The sequence below is a fragment of the Dipteris shenzhenensis genome, chromosome 2 (assembly GCF_047967505.1).
Source record: "Dipteris shenzhenensis isolate YYH24624 ecotype China chromosome 2, Dip_SZ_1.0, whole genome shotgun sequence".
In the NCBI taxonomy this organism is placed as follows: Eukaryota; Viridiplantae; Streptophyta; class Polypodiopsida; order Gleicheniales; family Dipteridaceae; genus Dipteris; species Dipteris shenzhenensis.
Window position 1 is genome coordinate 48030383 of NC_141597.1, and position 24198 is coordinate 48054580.

The 24198-nt window shown below is 43.4% G+C and overlaps 1 protein-coding gene and 1 pseudogene across 1 annotated transcript in view; one reads left to right on the forward strand and one right to left on the reverse strand.

Annotated features, from left to right (window-relative positions):
* The first annotated feature begins 694 nt into the window (after positions 1–694).
* LOC147904885 (uncharacterized) lies at positions 695–2069 on the forward strand (annotated as a pseudogene).
* A 3461-nt stretch (positions 2070–5530) lies between these two features.
* LOC147904886 (uncharacterized) overlaps positions 5531–24198 on the reverse strand; it is a 33766-nt gene continuing 15098 nt past the window's right edge. Inside the window, exons 2-9 of the mRNA XM_087396056.1 lie at positions 15335–15448; positions 14474–14542; positions 14293–14312; positions 14083–14135; positions 13935–13965; positions 13512–13593; positions 13233–13372; positions 5531–6145 (exon numbers count right to left, since the gene is read on the reverse strand). Of these exons, the coding sequence (XP_087252182.1) occupies positions 6089–6145; positions 13233–13372; positions 13512–13593; positions 13935–13965; positions 14083–14135; positions 14293–14312; positions 14474–14542; positions 15335–15448 (566 nt within the window). The 3' untranslated portion in view covers positions 5531–6088. The remainder of the gene's footprint in view (positions 6146–13232; positions 13373–13511; positions 13594–13934; positions 13966–14082; positions 14136–14292; positions 14313–14473; positions 14543–15334; positions 15449–24198) is intronic.

Sequence of the window (24198 nt, forward strand, 5' to 3'; positions counted from 1 at the left end):
AGGAACATGAAAAATAAAATAATTACATAAACAAATTGAATCTATATATCTATTTATATATAGATATAAGCCCAAAACAAGTATGTAAATTAAGCCAATATTAAAAAAAGAAGAATTAATAAAAGGAAGAAATTATATTAATGTTTAGCGTGAGAGATTACAAAAATTATATAGATGAAATCCAAGACAAAAGTTCTTAAAGGAACACATAAAAGAGGATAAATTTATATACATAAACATATAGTTTGTGAGCAAGCTACAACACTATATATTATAAAGGAAAGGCAGAGGGAACATATATACGTTCTTCAAAGAACATACATCAAAGAGTATATATATATATATATATATATATATATATATGAACATATATATATGATAGTACGTGTCTAAGGCAAGCAAAGGCCACTAAATAAACTATACGTATCATGACATAAGAAAAGGCAAAAGACACCAAGGGGTCTGACTATTCGCCAAGGGCACAAACTAATTAGTATAAAAAAGAGGCACAGGGTGCCAAGAGAACTGCCCTTTTTTTACTAGACTCCAAGATGAACATGACAGAGCACAATATTTATCACACCGCTTAGCCACCATTGGAAGAAAAAGAAAAAGATAGATTGCCTTATCACTAGCCACTTCCACCTTGTTGGAAACCCCCGAAAGGGCCAAACACTTTTGATATCCTCCTCACTGTGTCTTGCGGTCTCTTGGAAAATCTAGTTACCTTTTGCCTCACTTCCAGCGTGACGCCATTGTTTGTCGCCGCATCATCGAGGAGCGTCAATGGGACTCTGATGTCGAAAAGGCCTCTGCTATCCCGCTTTCCGACGGCCTTGCTGTGGAGGTCATTAAAGCTCTGTCCGAAGCTAAGCTAGCCCTGCGGTATTTCATCTGGATCACGAAATAAGAGAATTTCGAAGCTAGCCCCAACGTAATCGGTGTGCTCTCCCGAAGATGGAGTCACGAGAAACGGTTTGATGCCTTTTTGAAGACTTTTGACAATGCTCAAAATGGGTTCCGTTCTATGACGCCAGAGTCATTCTTGGTCTTGCTAATGGGTTATGGCTGGGCAGGATTGGTTGATAAAGTAGTTGAAACTCGAACTCATGAAGAATCTCAATATCAGTCCCAATGCTTCGCACTTTACTTGTTTGAGGAAATGAAGGCAATGGATTTAACTCCAGATGCTGAGACGTATAGAATCGCAGTTACTGTTTTCAGCAGAGCGGGCAAAGTTCTAGAAGTTCTCAAAATCTTTAGCGAAATTTTGAAGCATGGGATTGAACCAAGCGCTACGGCTTGCAATGCTCTAGTTAACGCTCTTTCCATGGCAGGGAAAACGAATGAAGCGCATGGGGTTTTGGCGGTTATGATAGAGAGGGGCTATACGCCCAATCTCGTCTGTCTTACCAGGGTAATTGATATGCTCTGTGACTTAAGAGAAGTGGAAAAAGCTTTGGAAGAAACTTAGCAAGGAGAGAACACCTACGTTAACCATTCAAGATTCTCTTGTAAAGCAACTTTGCATTGCAAGCAAATTGGCAGAGGCAGAGGAAATTTTTGAGGAACTTGAAAAGAGGCAAGCTGTACCATCCAAGATTATGTATGTTGCTTTGATCCATGGCTTATGCAAGTTAGGAAGTTTCAACAAGGCTTGCCGGTCTCTATTAGCAATGCCAAGAAACGTTGGCGTTCCAGACATGAAAACGTTTACTTGGGTTGTAAGTGGTCTCTACAAGGACAGCAACATGGTAGATGCAGCTAGGGTTTTTCATCACTTCACTCGACAAGCATCTATCACGGATCAATCTGTGTGTCATACCCTTTTGGTTGGCTTTTGCAAGGTAGGCAACATCGAAGAGACTTACAAACTTTTGGGATGGATGAAAACGATGAGTGGCTGTCTTGGCTTTGACATTTGTTACTCAGTCATCGATGGTCTTTGCAAAGAAGAAATGTTAATTGAAGCGTCTAGGTTGTTGGAGCAAATGACCGAAGAGGGCATTCTTCCTGATGTTTCCTTATACGACCAACTTCAAGTAGCCTTACACCCGAGGTGCTCATGATCTATCTGATGTCTTTTTCTCTCCGTCGGATCAACATGGACACTCATATCGGTGGGCACGAGTGGCAAATTTATGAAACACGTTGTCGACACATCACCAGCGCACCTACAGAACCTTTTGCACCTCATTCGAGAACGAGATCAAAGTTTCTAAAGTAATAACAGGTTGTTAGGGATGCTAAACAAAAAACCTATCTTGCTGGCTGGCGCCTCCAACTCCACCTCCGAGAGGTTTGCGTCGTTAGTGCATGGCTGGGCTGTCTCCTTCTCGAACTTCTACAGCTCTGACTCCACACAAACAAATCACCAAAGCTTATTTTCAAGCTGCGTTACAACGAACGCTACGGTGCACTCCATGCAGTATCACGGCCATAAGAAATTCATAACGTTCGACAGGATAAACCCAAACAAAGGCTGATAGAAAACGGTTGTTATAGGCAAACACTACTCCACATATCCTCAGTGACCTGAGGGTAAATTTGGGCCAGCTATTGAGCAGCTGACACAACTCCTTGAGAGAGGAGGAAGCTTGGCAGGCTTAGCAGATTACAAGAATGGCGACATCTCAGAGCAAGAAGGACTCAATCTGGAGCAATGCAACTGTGCTCCGTGAGGCCATATGCCTGGCTCAGCGATCATGGTTGTAAGATTGAATCCCACGAAAAGAAACAAGAGGCAACCCAAATGCAAATATGGAATTGACCACGTGGTTAACGTTGAGTGGATAGGAAAAAAGGCAAGTGCGCTTTAGAAGGGACCTAGAAAAGCAACTTTCTCGTTGCTATAGCCTGCCCCTAGCGGGGAGTGCTAATAAAGGACATGGTACGACTCAATGCTTGAGCAAAAGCACAAATCTAAGGCTCATAGAGAGCTACAAAGCACGGGGCTGGATAAAGCTGCGGCGCTATCCGTGAGCACTCCTCAGGTGTGAAAGCCAAGAGGTCGGACGAACAAGAGCACAAGAGTGAAAGTTGGTTGAGCAAAGGCAAAGGAGTAGCAGTTGAGCGAGTCGACAGACAAGACGAGAGGCAAGGAGAAGCCGCCAGCTGAGAGGCAAGGTGAGCCTATTACAAGATCATCGCTAAGTTTGAAGCAAAATACCTGCAACAACGGAGAAGGGCAAAAGTCGAGCTCGTAATTACGAAAATGTGAGGCTAAAGTCGCAATAACAGGCTGAGGGCAATGCGGCGGTAGTGTGAGCCATAACGAAGGTACGCAGTGAGAGTAATTGCTCGTAGTTTAAGGAGGAGGTGTTAGAACAGCCAAGGTGAGCCCATAAGTGAAGCATTAAAGAAGCGAGCACGAACATAGCGCGTCGACGACTGAAGAAGAAGAACGTAATTCATGAGGCAATGATCGAGGAAAATCACAAGTGAGGGAAGGGAGGCCAAGCAAGGAAATAAGCATCACCTTAGCCTGAGGAGGAGCAGTCCAAGAATTGATGGCAACTTAAATTAGAGAAGCGTGTCGTTCTAGACTAGAGGGGAAGTCAGGGCTCACGAGCTGTGTGAAGAGGGAGTAAAGAGCTGGGATGATGACTCGCTCATGGAGGGCTAAGGGAAAGGCGATAAATAAGAGAGAGAAAGAAACGCTTGAACAAGAAAATGTTCAAGGCGGTAACGCCACGAGCAAGGGAAAGAATGCAAAAGTGTTTAGTTAAAAGGGGTTACCTAGGTAAGGGGGTTGTGTAGTATATATATATGTTAGATAAAGGGGTAATTAGGTAAGGGGGGATCGGGTCGAAAATAAGATTGAAGGGCAACGCATAAAGAAAAGGCAGCATAAGGGGGGCGTTTGGAGATTTACATGTGTGTAACGTTGTAATCATATGTACATGTAGGGGAGGGTGATGAGTGTGTGTGTATGGGTGGGTGGGCGGGCGGGCGGGTGTGTGTGTGTGTGTGTGTGTGTGTGTGTGTGTGTGTTTATGTGAGTGTGTGTGAGCATGTGCATATAAGGAAAATGTGCGCATGAGGAAGGGTCATTAAAAAATCCTTACATATATAAAGGCGGGGTCAATAAAATAGACTAGACATATATAACTTTAATATTTTAAAATAATAGGAGAGATGAAAGGGGAATTGCTCCAAGAGAGTGTCATAAATATATATATATATATATAGATATATAATAGCATATTCTTAAAAAATAGAAACCATTACAAAGGGGAAATTTTAATACACACATTTTGGTTCTCCATACCTTATACATTCATTATAAGCGTTAATTTCCATTACAATGAGAGAAAAAATAGAAAAAAATTAGAGGGGTTTAAAAAGAAAAAATGTGGGGGATGGAATACAAGAATTTTATTTTATTCTAATTGAAAAAAAGTGGGTAGGGAAAACAAATTAGGTTAAGCTATAATACCAAATGCACATCAAAAGGGTAAATTTTATTATCAGCAACATAATTGCACCACCATCTATTGAGAGGTTCCAAAGCAAGGGGGGGTAGGTGCCACAAGGAAAATTTTATATGTGAGTGTGGTTGTGTATTCAATGTAGTGTAGGAGTACTCCATACTGTGTGTGTGTGTGTGTGTGTGTGAGAGAGAGAAAAATGTGTATATGTGAGTGTGGTTGTGTATTCAATGTAGTGTAGGAGTACTCCATACTCTGTGTGTGTGTGTGTGTGTGTGAGTGAGAGAGAGAGAGAGAGATTCTTCCAACTTTTGGTCCTACAACCCCATCCAATGGGTGGGGGAGGAAAAAGGCACCCAATGAACCCCACTCGTGTGTGTGAATTAGGCAAACACACATGCGTGGGTCCAGGGGTTCCTTTTTCATCCCCCACCCCTTGGATGAATTAAGCATCATCTAGATGATGCTTATTTCATCCAAGCGGTGATTTAGGCCTAGATAAATTAAGCATCATCTAGGCCTAAATCATGCTTGCCGCACACATGGCTGAACAGAGCTTGACATATGCTTATTATAGATGTGGGTTGTGGCCATATATCAACATAGGGGCGTCAATGTATGGACATTGATTAGTACTTGCACAAGGATTCTTGCTAGCGGCATGGATCCACCTTCCAAGCTAGATAGACACATCTCTAGTGGATTGAGATTCCATGGTACTGATGAGAAGGTTTATTAATCTAGAGTCGAGCAATATGTCTTCCCTGTGAAGTCCAACTGCTTGGTGGCGTACATGACCAAATTTTCATGAGAGACATGAAAGACCTAGTCATTCATAATATCAGTCTCTTGGTATTTCATTGCATTAATTGAGGGTTCGTATGTTTTGACCGGCCTTTCCATATGGAGGAAATAAGATCATGAAAAAGCTTTGTTAAAAGTCCTTCCCTGTACAGCAACGTGGCTACACTAGTGAAAGCACATTTTGAAAAGCAACAGATTCACCACACCTTAACGACCTAACACTGTCCTGTATCCAGTATAAAAATGAATTTAAGCAGAGGGTGTGAAGCCCTTCATTCAGAAAAATACTTGCCTCATAATCGTTGTCTGAAATTGTAGGTCATACAGTTTAAGGTCTCAAAAAGGCTACAGGCCTTAAAGAAACTGTACATTTTACAGTACTTCAGTTGAGCATCTTGATACGGCAGATTTAGCTGACAGTCGACGATATACCCTTTACTTTCTATTACATTTTATGCTTGACAATTGAATCAACCCAAAACACAAGTTTAAATGACCACATGTAAGTAAAAGCTGGTGCTTGTGAAACAATCAGCCAAAACTATAAGGCTCAGGAAAAGGCACGATACACTCTCAACATCTCATACCAAATATATGAAAGAGTGAACATCAATACTGAAGTGCCTTTCCCACAGCTGGAACCCTCATCTTGAAATATCCCTCTATTTCCAGTCCCCAAATACACAAAGCCAGGCTCAATCAAGTTACAGCAAGGATACGAACAAGAGCGGCTGTAGAAAACAAGCATCCAAGTTTGACTTTAGTTGAACAAGCACACACAAAAACCTTGAAAGATTTCTCCTTCAGCTTTTACACCAGTTGGAAAGGCCCACAATATGTCGGATGCATTGCCTTTACTTTCCTTTGCCATGCTTTACTCCCTTTGAAGGTGCTTTGGCCACATCGTGAGCCTGAACCAGGGTTGGAAAAAAAATGAGAGAGATGAGAGCAGAACTTGCCATGTTTTGCTCATATAAATGTCATTAGGTCCACATTCATTTTCACCAAAAAGTTGACAAATAACTTCTGCAAACTCAAATTTATATGCCATCGAAACCCTGCAATCAGCAGAGCTTCACTCTTACCCCCCTCACCTTCAAAGATTGACAGTTATACTACAAACTCAGGACACTCCGTCTCCAATGGAGGCCCTATTAATTCCAAAACCAGCAAACAGAATAAAGTATGCGGTCTTCCCACAAAGTTTCAAAGCGTTAAATCCGTCATAAACAGTGAAGAGAAGATACAAAGCCAGGTGATAGCCCATCAAAATGATTACATTGGCTCACAGAATTGAGGGTCTACCATATAGGTTAAGTTCACAGCCATCTTATTATTTACTTAACAAATATCCTTGCAGGATACTATACACATTAATAGCACTGACCTGGGATCAAGGTAATATGTACATTTAGGATCTTGCACCTCAGTTCCCGTCTGGTTACTAGTTAAAATCCTGTATGTTTGTCTTTTGGCTTGTCCCATACTGCTTAGTATTTCCTGGGAGTCTGTTTGTCTTGCAATTCAAGATCAAAACCTTGGTTTTCAAATTGCATCATTTGAATTTCCCCACAATGGCTCCTGCAGGTAAAACCAGCAGAAGTTCAACCAATCCGTTTCTCAGATTTCTCCCGTGATGACTCATCTAGGCGCTTTTCACAAGCTATTAGGAATTGCTACAACCAGCCTGGCTGATTTGTTGCATATTCACAGTTGCAACATTTTACTTTGATACCATGTCGCCACTCACTAATTGCTGCCAAGCCATTGTACTTTGTCTGTGTTTCACCATGTCATCACACAACTGGCACATAGTTTAGTGTTTCAGTTTATCCAAGGTATCCTATATGCATGAGCTATTAGTGCCATTTGGATACCAGACCACTCCCTGGGTGACTTTCAGTTTGTTCTTTTTGCATCTGCAGATGTTTTCCCCTGTTCCGCTTCATCTACGTCTGTATGGTGTAGGATCACACACACAACCTTTGAGCTCACGAGGTGTTTGTAGGCATCTGTACAGTTTCAGCACGTCTCCCGAGTCATTACAAGTGCTGCATTAGCAGAATTGTCTATTTAATAACTCTCATTAATCCGTACAGTTGTTTGTGTGATGCCATTTTCATCACTTTCTCTGGTTTTGTCTCTCCAGAATTGCAGCTAGTTTATAATTTGCACTAGACATGGGGGGTAGTTGGCACCAATACAGTTCAAAAATACAACCAGAGAGTTTGAAGCTTCAACCTTCATGATGTGTCTATTAAGAGACTGCATCCTCATTTGATATTTGATATGAGAAAACCTGAACCAAACAATTGAGAGGCTGCAAAGCTTGGTGACGTGTAGGAACCTAAGACACTAGCAAGTGCAAGTAGTAAGACTTGGGTAGCACAAATGCAGAAAAGAGTCCAAGTTCGTGGAGTGCCATCATCAAAAGGCTGCAGCAACCCAGTTCTCCAAATATTCTACAAGGTTTACATATCCAATGCGACTCAATGCATCAGCCACCAAGCTAGTGCCATAAGCTCGGACCATATCGCCTTTCAGCCATTAAATCCAAAGCGTTACAGAAGTACTTAAGTTATGTGTTATCCACACACCACAAATTTGGAGTATAAAGATAATGATCCACTTCTTTAAAGCACTTAGCATGCACGACTGCAATGTGCATAGAGCCCTTTCTCATATGAGAAGGATATTTTGATTTGTGCCAAAGTCAGCTTTTGGCTCACAAAAGCTACACGTCTCAATTCCTAAAACAAAGCTCTGATGGCAAAATCATTAGCGTCTGTATCAACCACAAATAGTTTACTCAGATCCACAATATGCAACATTGGCGCAGTGGTTACCACATGCTTCAAAACCTTAATCATGCATCTAGAGCATTTCAACAAACTACACGTCAGTACTTAATCTTCTTGTATAGGACCCCTTGCTCTCTATCTTTCAAAACGTTTGAGAGTGGTAGTGCAAAAAACAGGTACTCAGGATAAAAACTGAGTGAATCCTAGAAAGGATGTCCCTTATGTGACAATATGCAATGTTTTCCATTCATTCACTACCTGAACCTTTTCATGGTCTATTAGAATACCATCAACAGTGATGATATCGCCAAGATATGGCAGTTCTCTTTTGACGAACTCACATTTGGACATCTTAGTCTAAAGAATTTCATGACAAAGAATAGCGAGAGCTATCTTCAAATGTTCTTTATGCTTAGATAAAGTCCCATTATACATGAGAATATTTTAAAATTCCATCACATTGCATGAAGGGAACTTATATGAGACACCATGAAACAAACTCGCTTGTCTTTATTATATAATTGAGGAGTACAAACTTGGTGATTGAGCCATTGATGTCCACAGTCTGATATGTTCTCCACTAAAGCAAACAGTAACCGTATGACTAATCCACAAATGGGTTCACGTGGTAGAACCACTCCTTGGAAAGCAGAATATTGATCCAGTCCATATCCAGAACCTAGAAGGAAAGAGCCTCCTCATACTCATGAATCCACAACACTGCGGCAGGAATGCACTGATCCCAAACCTCTGAATCCCCTTTGGAAAATTTCACCACATATGATTGGCTATTGCCCACCATAGGCATTGGTGACCCCCCGATGAATCTCCTCTCACAAGGCTTCTAGAATAGTTGCACCTATCTCCTCCATTCTGAATGATCCCAAAATCAAAATCCACCAAGCCAGCCTCGCCTCAGTGCTTTGCAAGCCATCTGATCTTACCTACAAGCTACACAACAAGCACCTGCATCCTCTATGAAAACACCAGCAAGATGTTATGTACCAAGCCGTCGTTAGTAGAACCTAATTGACTACCAAAGCTCTTTCTTGCCTAGGAAAGTTTGGTCGAAACACCAGTAAAGGTGTTTTGCAGTGGACACGATTTAGGACCAAGATAATTTGCTGCTCTGCTAAGATATTGATCCTAATCTTGTAGCCAGGATCTAACTCCTTGGAATCCAATGAAAACCAAGAGTCTCTCCCCAAAGCATTCGTCCTTTATACCAATGGAAAAGCAAAAAGACTTTTGCTAGTTGACCTTGGCTCCAGCAGCCAAGTAATACACCTTCAAAAAGAGTGTACCTTCATTCCTCTACACAATTATAAAGGCCATACACAAAGCATAGGACATGTTTTTATGTTCCAACTATGACACAAAACATCTTGTCACTTGATCAGGTGACTTAAAGAGAATGGACTATCAGTGCCTAGTCAGAGAGAATTGACAGCTTCTTACAAGTCCAAAGATGCCCTCGAGAGCAAGGCACATAGAGAGGATAAAAGAGGTTCCTTTTGTCTCATACTCTGTGTGAATCCGTTGGTGTCTATAGCTAGATTCGGCTACCTAAACCCCTTCAAGAAAGATGCACTGGGTAGAGTAGAAGGTGCCCCATAAGGCCATTACCAGCCCTCTGGAAAGTGGCTAGGACTCAAAGGATGTAGCGGGACTTCACTTGGGGCATGACTTCTATTGAGCTGCCTTGTATCACAACTTCTGTGGAGCTGCCACATAGCACAGGCAATCTCGGAGGGAGCCCTCCAGATAGTGACTCGGGCTCAATGGATGCAGCGGGACTTCACTTGAAGCATGACAACCTTGTTGACAAATGGGAGTTGTCTATATTAAATCCAAACACTTTCGCCAACCTCAAGGATTGCTGGGTAGAGAATCTTTTTAATTGATGTGTAGGACTTGATTCTTCCATCCCATCAGCAGCATGTACCCTCACCCGAGGATAGTGTTTGGGAGACAGTGTCCATAATTACTGCTTGGAGCATTTGGGTTGCTGGTTGTGAATTGGTGATGGAGGGCCAACAGGTGCCTCTAGCAGCCACCCTCATTGCCATTTGACAGGACAGCATCTATACCTTGCATGACATATGGGAGCAAGGGACGATAGATTCCCAGACAACTGGAAAGGTGTGCACGTTTTGCAAGGCTTGGCCTGCAATTATATTCTACACGTTCACATATCAAGGCATCCATTGGTTGTATAGCCCCCACCTTGGTTATTGGCACCTATTTTTGAGATCCCTAGGTAGTGATGGGTTCTCCAGGAGCATGTTGGGCAACAGCTCGCTATTTCTTTTACTTTCTTTCCACGATTAGCGCCACACAGATAGCTGATTTGTATGGTTTCTTTTCTCTCAAGCATTGATAGAAGATTTTTTTCTTTCGGGAGGAAAGAAAAGTCCCAAGATGGAACAAGAGGTTTGTACACCCCAACTTCAAAAGCTTGGCTTCACTTAAGCAAACAAGCATGGTTCAAGACCGTCTACAACAAGTCTACTCCTAGAAGGACATTTGTGAATGATGCTATATAGGAAAGCAAGCCTACCATCCCCTCTAGAAAAAGAGTTGTATCATCTGTAAACTTTGAGTCTAGAAGTTCCTCCTATTGGATGGAAAGATGCATACCCACCAACCTTGCCATAGGTAATACCAAAGAGAGAGACGTAGGCTTAAGTGTGGTAAGCAAACATAATGCATGCATGTGTGAAAGGAGTGTGCATCATCATGATTGAGGTAATGAAGGCTTTCGCCTTCATTGGGGGTTGAAGGGTTTAGAAGAAGTTTAAGGGTTAGAGCGAGGTTCAAGGTTCAGAAGGAGGTTCCAAGGTTTAGAAAAGAAGGTTTCAAGGCCTACAAGAGGTTCAGGATTCAGAAGAAGGATCCAAGGTTCAGGGTAGAGTACATGGCGGAGAACTCGTCTCCCTCGTAGATAATGGAGGTCAAGGGTTTAGGGGGAGCATAGGAGTGAGAGAGGAAGGAGGTATAAGAGCAAAGGGGAGGAGGAGAGGGACGAAAAGGAAGGAGGAGGAGGGAGGATCTAAGGGAGGAGGAAGAGGGAGGACGAGGAGGGAGGAGGAGGGAGGGGGAGGAGGGAGAAGAAGGAAGGAGGAGAGGGAAGAGAAGCGGGAGGAGGAGGGAGGAGAAGAGGGAGAGGAGGCGTTGCAAGGCTGGAGGAGAGGGGAGGAGGAGTTGCAAGGTTAAGACATGCTTTTGGACATGGAGTGCAAGGAAGCATGGACACTTGGAGACAATTGCTTCGAATATCAAAGTAGAACTCAATACAATGCCCCAAAGAGTCTGGGCTGTCTGGGCTTCATTCCATTATGGGGTACAATCCATAGCCACTTAGAAATTAAAAAGGTTGTCCAAAATACTTTTCTCTTAGGAAAAAACAATCTTTGTTCAAGTCCTCCCTCCCTTCTAAGGAGGTCCATCACAGCAGGAACGGTCCAGCCAGTGGTGGACAATCAGCAAATGGTCTGCTATTATCGCCCCCACTAGAATACTTATGGTCCCACCTCTATGCATGGTCCTATCTTTAATCTCTCCAACAAAACATCATGAAGTCATTGATCAAAGGAGAATCTGAAATCATTGTGAAGTCTGGAGAAATCAATTTCCTCCACGGGTCTTGGCCTCTAATTGAAAAGCTGAACTGGTCCCAAGTACCACGCTTACTAGCTAACTTATCTTCTGTGAACTCAAAGTTAATAAAGTCACCTCCAACCACCCAAGAGTCAACGCCAGATAAGCTCCTAGTCAATTGATACTTAAAGGGACCTCGTTGTTGTCTATTTGGAGCATAGGCATTCAAGATTCCTAACCTTGGATCCCCCACCCTCAGACCCATCTAGATTACTCTACCCAATCTCCCTAGTAAAACATATCTTTTGCCAAGGCTGAACTAATATATATACAGACTTCCCAACTCTGTCCAAAAGCCATGGACCAAACCTTAGATGCCCTTTTTGAAGAATTATGAATATCTAAAAAGAAAAACATATGGTCTTGCAACATGAGGATATTCATAGCTCTCCTATCAAAGCCTACTTAGACACCTCAGTTGCTGTCTTGCACAATATGAAAGCCACGCACATACAGGAAGAAGGGCTTGGGACATTGGGCACATTGCCGCTGTTTTAGAATGTGCAGCTTCCATGCAGAGAGAGAGCCTTGCTGGTAGCATGAACCAGCGCAACATGACCCTACAGGTCGCCAACAACAAGCAGAAGCAGCCATAAACAAACACAAGTACACAGTCACGCCAGTCAGCACTCCACACTGTGCTACACATGAGCAGGAGCAAGGCTCATAAAGCAGCACACAGGCACGGCCTTCCACAGAATAGGTCGACCTTGTAGCCTGCACGTAAGCTGTCTTTAAAAGTACCCCTCCAAAGCAATTGAGGCATCACTGGACCAGCATCCCAGCAGTCCAAATATAGTTGTTACAAGCAAGTGAAGCATCTGCATAGGAACAAATAGCCAGCAGCCTAATAAGTAGCCATGCAAGTGTGATCCTGATGCAACCATAGTCAGCATGGCCATGCAGCACAAGGCAGCATCTTAGAGCAGAGATTAAGACAGTTAGGATGCCCTTTAGAGCAGCCCACCAAAGGTTTTGAGCAAGGTGGGAAGCACCGGGATAGTGCAAGCTAGACCATCGGGGCACCAAGAAGATCTTGAGATTCAAGCAGTGAAGACTATTATTCTCTTAGGAGCATGAACGGTTGAAACCCAATGTGACGGCATCTATGACGCAAGCATGCCCAGGGACATAGTCCTAAGCTTGTTACCACTACTCATCCCAAAATCATGATCTAGCAAACCCAGCAACGCCAAATTTTTCAGCACTATACAATGTCATAAAGAATAGCTCACAAATATTGTAGAAATTCTCTGTAAAGCAAACTCCAGTAGGTTTAAAAATTGAAAATTCTCTGCAAAGACCTCTTTCATTAACGAAGATTTCTGAAAGGATAGGGCCACTAGCGCTATTTTGTATCTCTTCTTTGTATTGACCCACGCGCGCACACATTTATGTCCAGGAAAGAGTATCTACAAGGGGAATAGAAAGCACATGACCATGCAGCAAGAAGACATGTGGCTTATGACCTGAGTGAGGACCTGGTGGGCGACTTTGTGAACAAAGTTTTAAAACGATTTCTAAGATTTATACTCACCTTAATACATATGTAGACATAATGCAGGTCTGGATCCTGTATTGAGAAACCTGATCCCAGACTGCCATCTTCTTTCAAAGGCACTGGATCAGTCACCTCCCATGAACAGTTTTCTAGTGCTCTTTTGGATCCTGGTTTGGCTGCAACAGAGGTAAATATAATAGGCATGAATTCAGTGCAAGTTTCCACATCACATATCTAGGAGAAAACCATCAGAAACATCATCCAGAGAGCCATGCAATTTTATCTGCAAAACTAGCCATCAGTAACAGTACGTACGCAACATGTGCACATTTACAGTCCAGTTGCTATCATGAGATTTAAGGTGAGGCATACGAACACGGGGATCACCATATGTTATCTGCAAAACTCAAGGGACAAGTGTTGTGAAGCTTACACTGTACTTACACCTTTCCCTCAAGCTGAACTTCGCTAAAAAAGTAAAAGCATCACAAAATTATTTCTACTCTGCTGGATCTCCTACTACACCTAGATCGTGGGAGAGCTTGGGCTAGTAGCAAGATAGTAACAAATTCAACAAACGTGTGTTGTATAAAATTAGTCAAAACACTGTGCCCTTCACCGCAAAGAGTTGACCTGTAATGCTTTAACCATCTTCCATCATGCAACCAGGTGGGCTACATGCCGACCCTGTCTTTAGAAAACTCAAGAAATGTGCTTGATACTAAAATAAAACCTTACCAATATATAAATGCCACCAGGTTTTAGCACCCTATTAAAAGATCAGAAAACAGCAGAGGAAAACATTATCAGATTGATCTTATTTTTTCCTAAAAAACCAGCTGTGCGAAGGGAATGCCTTGAAGTGATAAGCTCAGCAAGCACAAACCTGCGGACCTCCTCGAGCATTTTTGTAGCACTCAAGTGTGCACTGGCTCCACACTGACCAAATGGAAAAAGATTTCCAGATTACAAATAACAGTAGAACTAAGGTAAGACTTAGCATCAGTCTATTATATATGAGACATGTACGGTACTTAATTCACCCTGCACAAATATAATCAATCTTACAGATGTCCCTATGTTGACAGCTGCTTACCATGAGAGAGTCCAACATGCCTGGACATGCAAACAACATTTGACAAAGAGTCAAACTGCTGTTGCTTGAATATGCTACCACAACAGATACATTATTTGTCACTTAAAAATCAGCTCAGTTTATAAAGAGCCTCTTCTTATGCAGATGCTGAGTATTCAGGATGAAAGACATTACACTCTACCTTTATCAATTGCCGAGTCAAACTCGTTGTCTGCAAAGGAAGACATATCTCTGACATCCATTGTCAAATCTGATAAAGTAGTCAAGGAATTTCTACAGATTCAGAGTGTTTTAAACTTTGATATTTAACATCATTTCTCAAGCAGTTATTAGTTTGAGTTTATATAAGAAGTAAGACTCAGGTCTCTTGCATTCAACTATCCCGCTACGAATCCTTCAGGCAGGCCATGACGGCTATGTGAATGTAGAAGATGGTAGCTTAAATTGTAGGAGTGACTTGTGTGACCTTGCTAAACAAGAGAAGATGTTGCAATGGGAGGCAGGATATATATTTTCCTTTCATTTTTCTATTTTTTTAGAAAAAAGAAAGGAAACACCCGCTGACCTATAAAAGAGTTGACCAGCCAATAAAACAGAGGTGAAAACAACTGATGAAACATTTCAGGCTATCACTTCCGTTCATTTCTGAAACATTGCCCTTTTGAAATGCAGGGCTGAAGCACCTCCAAGACAATTATGTGCTACAAGCATGTTGCATCATTCTAGCTGTACTGCACTCCATACATCAAGTCACCACTGATAAAGTCACATACCACCAGCATTGTATGCATTTGATGAACCAAAAACTGGATTACATCAGTAGATCAAAATCGAAACTATAATTGAAACTTGAGTCTGAGATCCTATAGAAAGAAGGTCAGTCTACCTTTTTTCAAAAACTCCTCCTTACATATACCACTAAATCAGCACAAAGGGATCAGAAAACCAGATCATGATTTACAAGATCTGAAGCATTGCAAATATCTCGTCTTCAAAATATCAAATCTATGCAACAGTCCCAAGATCCCAACCAAATGGATACACTTTAATTGAGGAAAGCCTTGATATTTCTTCTGCATTGCCTCAATTACAACAGAAGAAATATCAATGTTGACGATTTCGTGATAGCCATCATTGACCATGTCCTCAGAAATAACTGCAATACCAAAACACATGCTTGATTAGGTTGAAATCCTGGGACACCTTATTAATAACATTCATTGTCACAAAAGCATCTTCAAACCTAGCCCACGCTTGAACTGTACACCTGAAGTTAATACCCAACAATTCATGTCCCATATGACAAGGTACTTCCGTGTTTGTACATATGAATATACCCATACACTTAAGGTGTGCTTTTGTTGCGGTGCCTAAAAATGCTTTATTGATTACATACGTGAGATTATTGAATTTTTGCTTAAGGTTAATATAGACCGTGAAAAGTGATATCATTGTAAGGCAGCCGAAATTCATGGATAGAACACTGGAAAAGTGTATGCAGTCCTGTAAAAAGAACTCGCATAAAATACTCACACATATGACCAAAAAGTGTGCACAACTAAATAAATGAGAGAGGTATAACTGGATTTCCAGGCCCATCGCAGTGAATTTAATCTTAAATTGTGTAGAAAGCCTAATCAAGTTATCAAATACAACATGGTCAAGTAGAGGTTGGTGATGGTACACTTTGAGAGCAATTTTGGATGCTGAAAAAGCAAGTGGTTGTTGGAGGGAAACCACTCACATCCTGAAACCCCCAATTTCAGTTCAAAGATTTGTGCTATTTAATATTTCTGATCAGCAAGTGCAAGTTGTTGGGATCCAGTGTTCGCCTCCACACTTGTGAGCCCCCAAATGAGAAGGGCATGGGAGAAAATAATGTGCAGCAGTGTCATGTAGTCAGCAAGCACAGCACTTATGGCTAGCAGTATGGTTGGAATGGCAGCAAAAGAGGCCAGCGATGGGCCTATTTATAGGCAAAGGAGCAATTTCGGTCTACAGCAGGTCAATGGACAGGAGGACAGGTCGTGTGTGGGCCACACTGGGCTTGACACTCTTTACCAAAAAAGCATTCCCCATTTAGTAACTTTTGGCAAACCACCTTTACTATCTTGTCAGTACTGTATCTCAATGGCCTCCACCAAATAATTGACATAATCTTTATAGCTTGTTGCTTCTTGTTTACCTCGTGTTTAGGTGACTCAAAGGACATCATACCAGAGTCGAATGCAATGCATACATCCACAATACATTGAAAGATTGTTTCAGGACAAATACGATGCACGTGTAATCCCTATATTTATTGACGGTTCTTGTAAGAGCTATTCTGGGTCGGCACAGCACTAGTCCAGTCGGCAGATGTACAGACTGATCAGTCAATATGTCAGGCTGCTTACAAGCCCTATAAAAGGATCCGCAATGGGGGGTCCTGACAGTCATTAGAGTGTCTTGTTGTGTGCAGAACTCCACCTGGGAGAAGATCACAAAGTAGGCCTCTTGGAGGAGCATTCAGTCCTGCCTTGGAGATACTTTTGGAGGACATTGAAGGCCATTGTTACGGCACACATCTTAAGAAAGGAGAACAAAAGTAGGACAACAGCTGAAGCCCTTAGTTTGGTGCAGGGTGGAAAAGCAGCAAGCTGCCCATGTGGTATGCTTTGAGCAGGTCTTTTGCAATGGTAATGTCCCTTTTGGGAGTGTATCAGATATTCATTGGCTGTGTATTCATCTAGATGTATGTATAACACTTGTGTTCACAAGGCAAAGTGTGATTTTATTTGCATTGTGTCAACCCTGGGAAAAAGACTGCCTAACAATAACCCTAACGCAATGAATGATCTCAAATCCTCACTGGTCTCTCTCTCAAGATAGATGACCTCTCTCAAATTGTCTCTCTCTCAAGATAGATGAACTCACTGAAATTCCACACAGAAAATACAGCATAGAAAGAAGGAGAAGAACTCATCCACAAGTGTGGGAAAACTACTGACTAACGAGCTGAACACATCCAGCCAGATGATGCTGGGAAAAATAGAAATCAAGGGAGATTGCTCACTGTTGAGAGCCAGAAAAGAGAAACCTGTGGTCACACAATCCTTTAGTCTGCGGGGCCTCGAGGGGCTTCAGTGGATGTAGGAAATGTGCAGGAGTAAGCGCCTATTTATAGACAGAGAGGAGGGTTTTGAACCCTGCAAAATCACCCAACTGGGTCTGCAGACAGGCCGCCCCTGTCTGCAGTCTGCCCGACTTGCAACTGCCGACCTGCTAAGGTATTTCACTGTCCCCCAGTCTGTTAACTATTCCTCTCCAGAGGCTTGTAGATGCTGCCATGCAGGCCTGTACATCTGCGTCTGCATATCTGCTGTGACACCTCTGCTAAAGTCACCTCTGATGCAAGATCCTCGGCATACTTCTCCAGAAAAGGCGCAATCAGTTTTCCTATAGGTCTTAGCCCCTACCCTGGTCTACTGATCCCTTGTCCTCCTCATAGGGGGGCTCACAAGTGGGTCAGTGATTTTCTAACACCCCTCCCAATGACTCACTATGGGCCAATGCCCATGTGCTAATGAGATGCTCCAACTGCTCTCTTGGGAGAGTGTTTGTGAGAATATCGGGAATGTTATCTTCCGTTGGGCAGTAAAGCAGCTCTAAGATCTCGTCCAGAATCAACTCTTGAATGAAGTGGTATTGAGCCTTGATATGCTTTGTACAAAGCATGGAATACTGGGTTCTTTGCAATCGCTATGCAACTCGTGTAGTTGCACATGATCACTATCACCTCCTCTTGAAGAACTCCCATGTCTTCCACTATCCATTTGAGCCAAACGGACTAGCATTTTGCTAAACAAGCCACCTTGTATTCTACCTCGGTGGAAGAGAGAGCAATTGTCGGTTGCTTATTGCCAAATGGCATCTGATGCAAGCATTAAGCAGTAGCCTGACATCGAGTGCCGTGTATCCCAATCTGCAGCCCATCTGAGTCATACAATCCTCCAAGTTCGCTCCCCAGCAATACGTGATCCCAAAGCTGGATGTACCTTTGAAGTACCTTAGAACCCCTAATGTGGCATTCATGTGATTCTCCCTTGGCTCTGATATGAGAACTGACATAGCAATCCCACTGCAAAAGCTATATCTGGGCGAGTATTAGTTAAATACAACAAACCACCAACCATTTTTCGATAATCTGTTGCATCAACCAACTGAGATGTGTCCTCATTGCTCAACTTAGTCCTCACCTCCATTGGGGTTGGTGCTTCTTTGGATTCCTCCCTTTGAAATCTCTTTGCACCTCCCGACAATACTCCTCTTGACAAATGAAGATGCTATCATTCTTTTGCCAGACTTCTACCAAGGAAATAGCGAAAAAGTCCTAAATCTGTCATTTTGAACTCTTGCATCAAGAGTTCTTTGACGTCTTGGATCTTCCTCCTGTGATCACTTGTGACAATTAAGTCATCAACACAAAGGAGGAGGAGGATGGTCTTACCTCCTATGAGGAGGTAGAGGTTAGCATCAAATGGACTATGACATAAGCCTATCTCATAGAAGCACTCATTTATCCTCTAGTACCATGCTCTCACAGCCTATTTGAGCCCGCAAAGTGCCCTGCGAAGCCTACATTGTTGGAAAGGCCACCTCCCCATCTGTAAGCCCCCAAATGAGGAGAGCGTGGGGGAGGGAGACCTACGGCAGGATGTGCCCAAAGAGAGATTACCTGGATGTGTGGATCTGGGACAGATCTGGAGCATTCATGGTTGGTGGGGTATCCCAAGGATGAAAGGCTGCATCAGGAGCAGCTCATGTGCAGGAAGATGGCGGGGACACAGTGTCTTGGATCAGGCCTGGCATGAGGCACTCAGTGGACTGCAGCAAGACCCTATGAAAGGCGCGATAACATCAGCAATGTACGGAACAGTACGGCGCTGCATACGAGTGGCGCAGCAGAGGCGGGACAGACCAGCACATGGGTCGGCCAGGAGAGAGGCTGGTTGGGCTGCTTTGAGGCAGCCAACCAGGCCTTATATAGGGCTGACCTAGGGGCTGGGCCCTTGCCTTGATTGGAGGGCCACAAGCCCTAAAAGTGTGGGCCATAAAGGCCTAGTTTTGTGAGCCCTTAAAGGGCTGGTTGGGCTGAGCCAACCAGGTCGGTTGGGCCAGCCAACCTGGTCTGTCCAGTCGGCCCAGATTGGAACAGACTGGTCGGGTTTTTGACAGGCCCCTAGGCCTATAAAAGGAGGGGCTTCATGCCCCATTATTCATCCAACATCCAACAGAAAGTGGAGCAGACAGGAGCAGCCTGAAGGCATTCCCTTTGGCCTCATCTTGGAGGTAAAGGAGAGTTGAAGGAGTGCTGCAGACTGAGTTTCCTAAGGGCTGGGACCTTGGCTGTCTTCTAGGGCAGCAAGGTGTTGTGATCATCATACCTTCTAGAGCAGCCATTCACAAGCAGGTTGGAGCAGCAAGGTGTTGTGATCATCATACCTTCTGGAGCAGCCATTCACAAGCAGGTTGGAGCAGTGGAACAGGGACCTGTGTGTTGTAGACAAAGCTTGGCAGGGGCTGCCCACCTAGGCTGATTCACAGGTAGTAAGGTGGAGAAGAACACACTGGACAGAAAGTCTACAGAAGCTCGAGGTGGAGCACGCGGGCTCGAGTCTAGAGATAGCCGGCAGATAGGAGAAGGACCTTGTGGTTAGATCAGAGGACCACACCATTGGTGGGACTCTGGATCTATCTCTTTTGTATTGTGTCCATAGTTTTGGATGGAAATATATATTTTGGTGGTTTCTCTATCTGGCTGGTTCATTGTCTATTGATGAGTCTGCACACCTATTTTATGCACATTAAGTAAAGAAGTTTGTGATTCCACACCCCACACGCACACTGTGTGAGCTCCTGGGCATTACTATAAGTCTTCCGCTGCGTGTACCCTCTGTTGGGTCATTTTCTAACATACATTTCTTTCTTCCACCTGGTTGATGGAAGCCTTCCATCTACTCAACATAAACTTCTTCCTACAACTTACCGTTTAGAAAGGTAGTCTTCAAGTCCATCTTAAACATTGGACAAATGGTGGGCAGCCAAAGCTATGACCGTGTGTATGGTAGTCATTCTAGCTGTAGGAGCAAATGCCTCTCTGTAGTGGACTTCCTTTGCTTGTGCATAGCCTTTGACAACAAGTCTAACCTTGTATTTGTCCAAAGCACCATTGGATTTGTACTTGGCACAGTAAACCCATTTGGTTTCTATGATCTTCCTCTTCCGAGGTCTATCAAACAGGTTCCAAGTATGGTTCTGCCTCCATGGTAGCCTGCCACTCTAAAACTCCATTTGCTTCTTCAAACTCTTTGGTTCCATAATCTTCTGGATCGGAACCATCACAGCATAGTTCATGGTAGGTGCTTTTCTCTAAGACCTCCTTACCTCCAAACTACTCTTTGGAATGTTTGTGACTCTTGAATCCTCCAACTTCTTCAAGTACCATCTTGGTAGCTTTCTTACCGTCAGCGGGATCTATTTTAATGGATTATGTGCCTCAAACTCCTAATTCTGAATCTTTAGTCTCTAATTTCTTTGTCTCTTTTTCTTGAGTGATAGAAAGCCTCCGTCTCTTGGGAAAAACGGAACCTTTGATGGGTTTGCTTGTGACACAAAATCTGTCTTCTAGAAAACAACATCCTTGCTTACCCCTAGCTTCTTTGTCTCTTGGTCATACAGTTGTTAGGCTTTCGATTCCTCACTGTACTCCACAAAGATACACTTCTTGCTCCTGGGATCCAATTTGGTTCTACTCTACTTTGTCCAAATAAGCATCAAAACCGAAAATCCTTAAATGAGAAAATAGTGAGCTCTTTACCAAAATATGCTTTACATGGAGTTTTTCCTTCAACCACCTTGGTCTTTGTTCTGTTTAGGATGTAAATAGCCGTACGAATGGCTTCACCTCAAAAAGCTTCCTCCCTAGACCCATCTCAGTGATTGCTTGATTCTTCCTTTCTGCTACATCTTTTTGCTGGGATGTGTGCGCAATAGTCAACTATCCTTTGATCCCTTCTTTCTTGCAATAGGCGTCAAAAGCCTCTGAAGTGATCCCTCCCCCTTTGTTGGTTTGAAAGGCCTTGATTTTTTCCCGGACTCTTTCTCGACACTAGCCTTACACTCCTTGAACTTGATGAAGGCTTGAAACATCTTCACAATGTAGTAGATCCATACCATCCTTTGAAATCATCAATGAATGTCAGAAAGTACCAAGCTCCAAAGAATGACATCGTGGACATCTTTCCACATATGCCAGAATGGACCATTCTAGCAGAACCTTCGCTCGTTGAAGCTTGCATAGCCTCCTTCGAGAATGGCTCCCCGTGTTGCTTGCTCTCCATACAAGACTGGAAAACCTCTTAATTATTGGCAATGTATGGAATTCCATCCACTAACACAACTCTTTGCATCTCAAAGTCCCATAGCTGACATGCTTAAACCTTTTGTGCCACAACTTTGAACTACCAATATCCATTTGGGCCATTAAAGGCCTTATTTTGCACGGCCCGTGCTCCTCCGTTCCTCTTGCCACCACTTTTCCTGTGTCCTTTGACTGAATCACGACTCTTCCGTCATCAAACTCAGCCTTCATCCTATTCTTTGTGATCTAGTTGATAGACTGAAGATTCTTGCAAAGGTTAGGAACATAAAGCACATTTATAATTATGTTTTCTTCACCTGAAATTCATGATGAATGGAATGCTCCCGATTCCTTCTCCTGAGCACTTCCTGTTGTCTCCAACACATCATAGATGAATCCAAATGTGCAGGTTGAAATACCTTAGACCAATTCTTGTTGTTGTACATGCATCTAGACTCTCCGTTGTCAATGTAGCAACCAGCTGAGCAGCGCTCTATGACTAGGAAGAACTCTTTCTTGCAACATATTGAATTTGTTGAAAGTCAATGTCCCTCACATGTGAGCCCCCATATGAGCAGGGCATTTGACTGCGAGGGGGAGGGATATTGGAAACCCATTTTGGGCTGCAGGACAGCAGCAAAAAGGGGCTGGAGAGAGGCCAGAAAAGGCAAGGCAGCAAGCCCTAGTGAACCCCCTAGCAGCCCCTTATAGAGGCTGCCCAGGGAGGGCTGTTTGAGGCAAAGAAAGGGCCGACTAGCAGGTCGGCCTACTAGCCCCTAGACCAACTAGAAAGACGGCCAGTTTGAGGGCCTTCTAGTCCCCTAAAAAAGGGGCCCCTTTCCCCCTCATTTCTCATCAGCCACTGAAGCCTACAGAGGCAGCACGGAGCACGAGTAGTCTACTAGGAGAGATCCAGATTTTTCCCAGCCCCTTGCTGGATATCTTGTAGACACCTTGAGCTTGGTTTTGCCCACAATTCAGTGGAGGCATACATATGAGTTCTCTCTCATATTCTCTGTCTTGTATTCCGCATAGGTTGTGAGGTTAGAGAGATTCTATCCTTCATTTCCAACATGGTATGAGAGCACGGTTCTCAGCTCTAGACACTCTCACATCGAAGGAAGGAGATCATCTTCTCGAAAGCGACTCCAATTCGAATCAAGTTTACAGAGTTCTATTTCATCTACCGCGCTCAATTTGGAGATTATTGGATGTGTGAGATTTGCAGCAGACATGTCAAAGTCGGAAACTTCTTCTACCTCGGTTCTTCATACTTCCTCCTCTAGTCATGTGCCGTCTTATAGCATCCCTAACTTTGGAGAGTCCGCGAGCTGGATGGGAGAAATTACCCCAACTGGAAGGTAAAGATCCGGAGTCACCTTGTGGCTTGGAAGCTGTGGAAGATCACAACGGGAGTGGACGCAAAGCCGGAGGATGTTGTAGACAACAAGGGCAGGTTTCTTGTGCCGGTGAACAAAGATGAACTCAAAGCATGGGAGGTTAGAGATGCATAGGCCCTGGCTTTAATCACAGGGACGACAGTGGACTTTGGGATTCGTCATATCCAGATGGAAAATGCACCACTCTTAAGGACCTTCACGAGATAGATAACACTTCTCGTATATTGACTCGACACATCACCACTTGACAAAAGTCAAAGTGATAAGAGATCAACTGGCATCGGTTGGTTAGAAGGTGGACTCCAGTCAGTTGGCACTACGAACACTTGGGATGCTACCACGCGTAGCTTAAAGGGATTTGTCACCACAGTGACAGCAAGAGAAAGGACCAAGCCCCTAACATTCAAAGAGCTTGGGAAGCACTGGTAAGGGCAAGCCCAAGGACTCCAAAGGCAAGGCCAATGACTCAGAGAAGGAAAAGAAGGTAAAATGTTTCTACTGTGAAAAGCTTGGTTACTATGCACATGACTGCCGGAAGATGAAGGTAGATCAAAAGAAAAAGGAGTCCAAGAGCAAGGAGGAGCCCAAGATAGACACCGCCAATGTCACTATAGAAGAGCTCTTCTTGTTCATAGAGCATTGCTCACTCATGCAGCGCAAGTGATCACAAGAAGGCTTGCTACGTGGACAGCGATGCCTCAAAACACATGTCCAACACAAAGGAGTGGTTCAAGACCATGGAGAAGACCCATTTTGACTTGAAGGTGACCGCCGAGGATAGCCGAACATGCCCTGTCAATGGGGTTAGGCAGTATTCCGTTCATCACCACAGCAGGGGAAGAAAAGGTAATATCTAGTGTGCTGTTTATTCCAAATCTTTGCAAGAATTTGCTCTCCATGAGTCAGATGAATAAACATAAGATGTCATACTCTTCGAAATTGGAGAAGTCACCATCACTTCCAAGGAAGACGGACAGGTGGTGGCCCAAGGTGTCGAGGAGGATGGCTTATACCGGTTACATGCCTTAGTTGTTCATGGGGAGCACAGGCACTCGAGTTGTGGCATGAAAGGTTTGGTCATGTCAATTATGGTACTCTTACAGA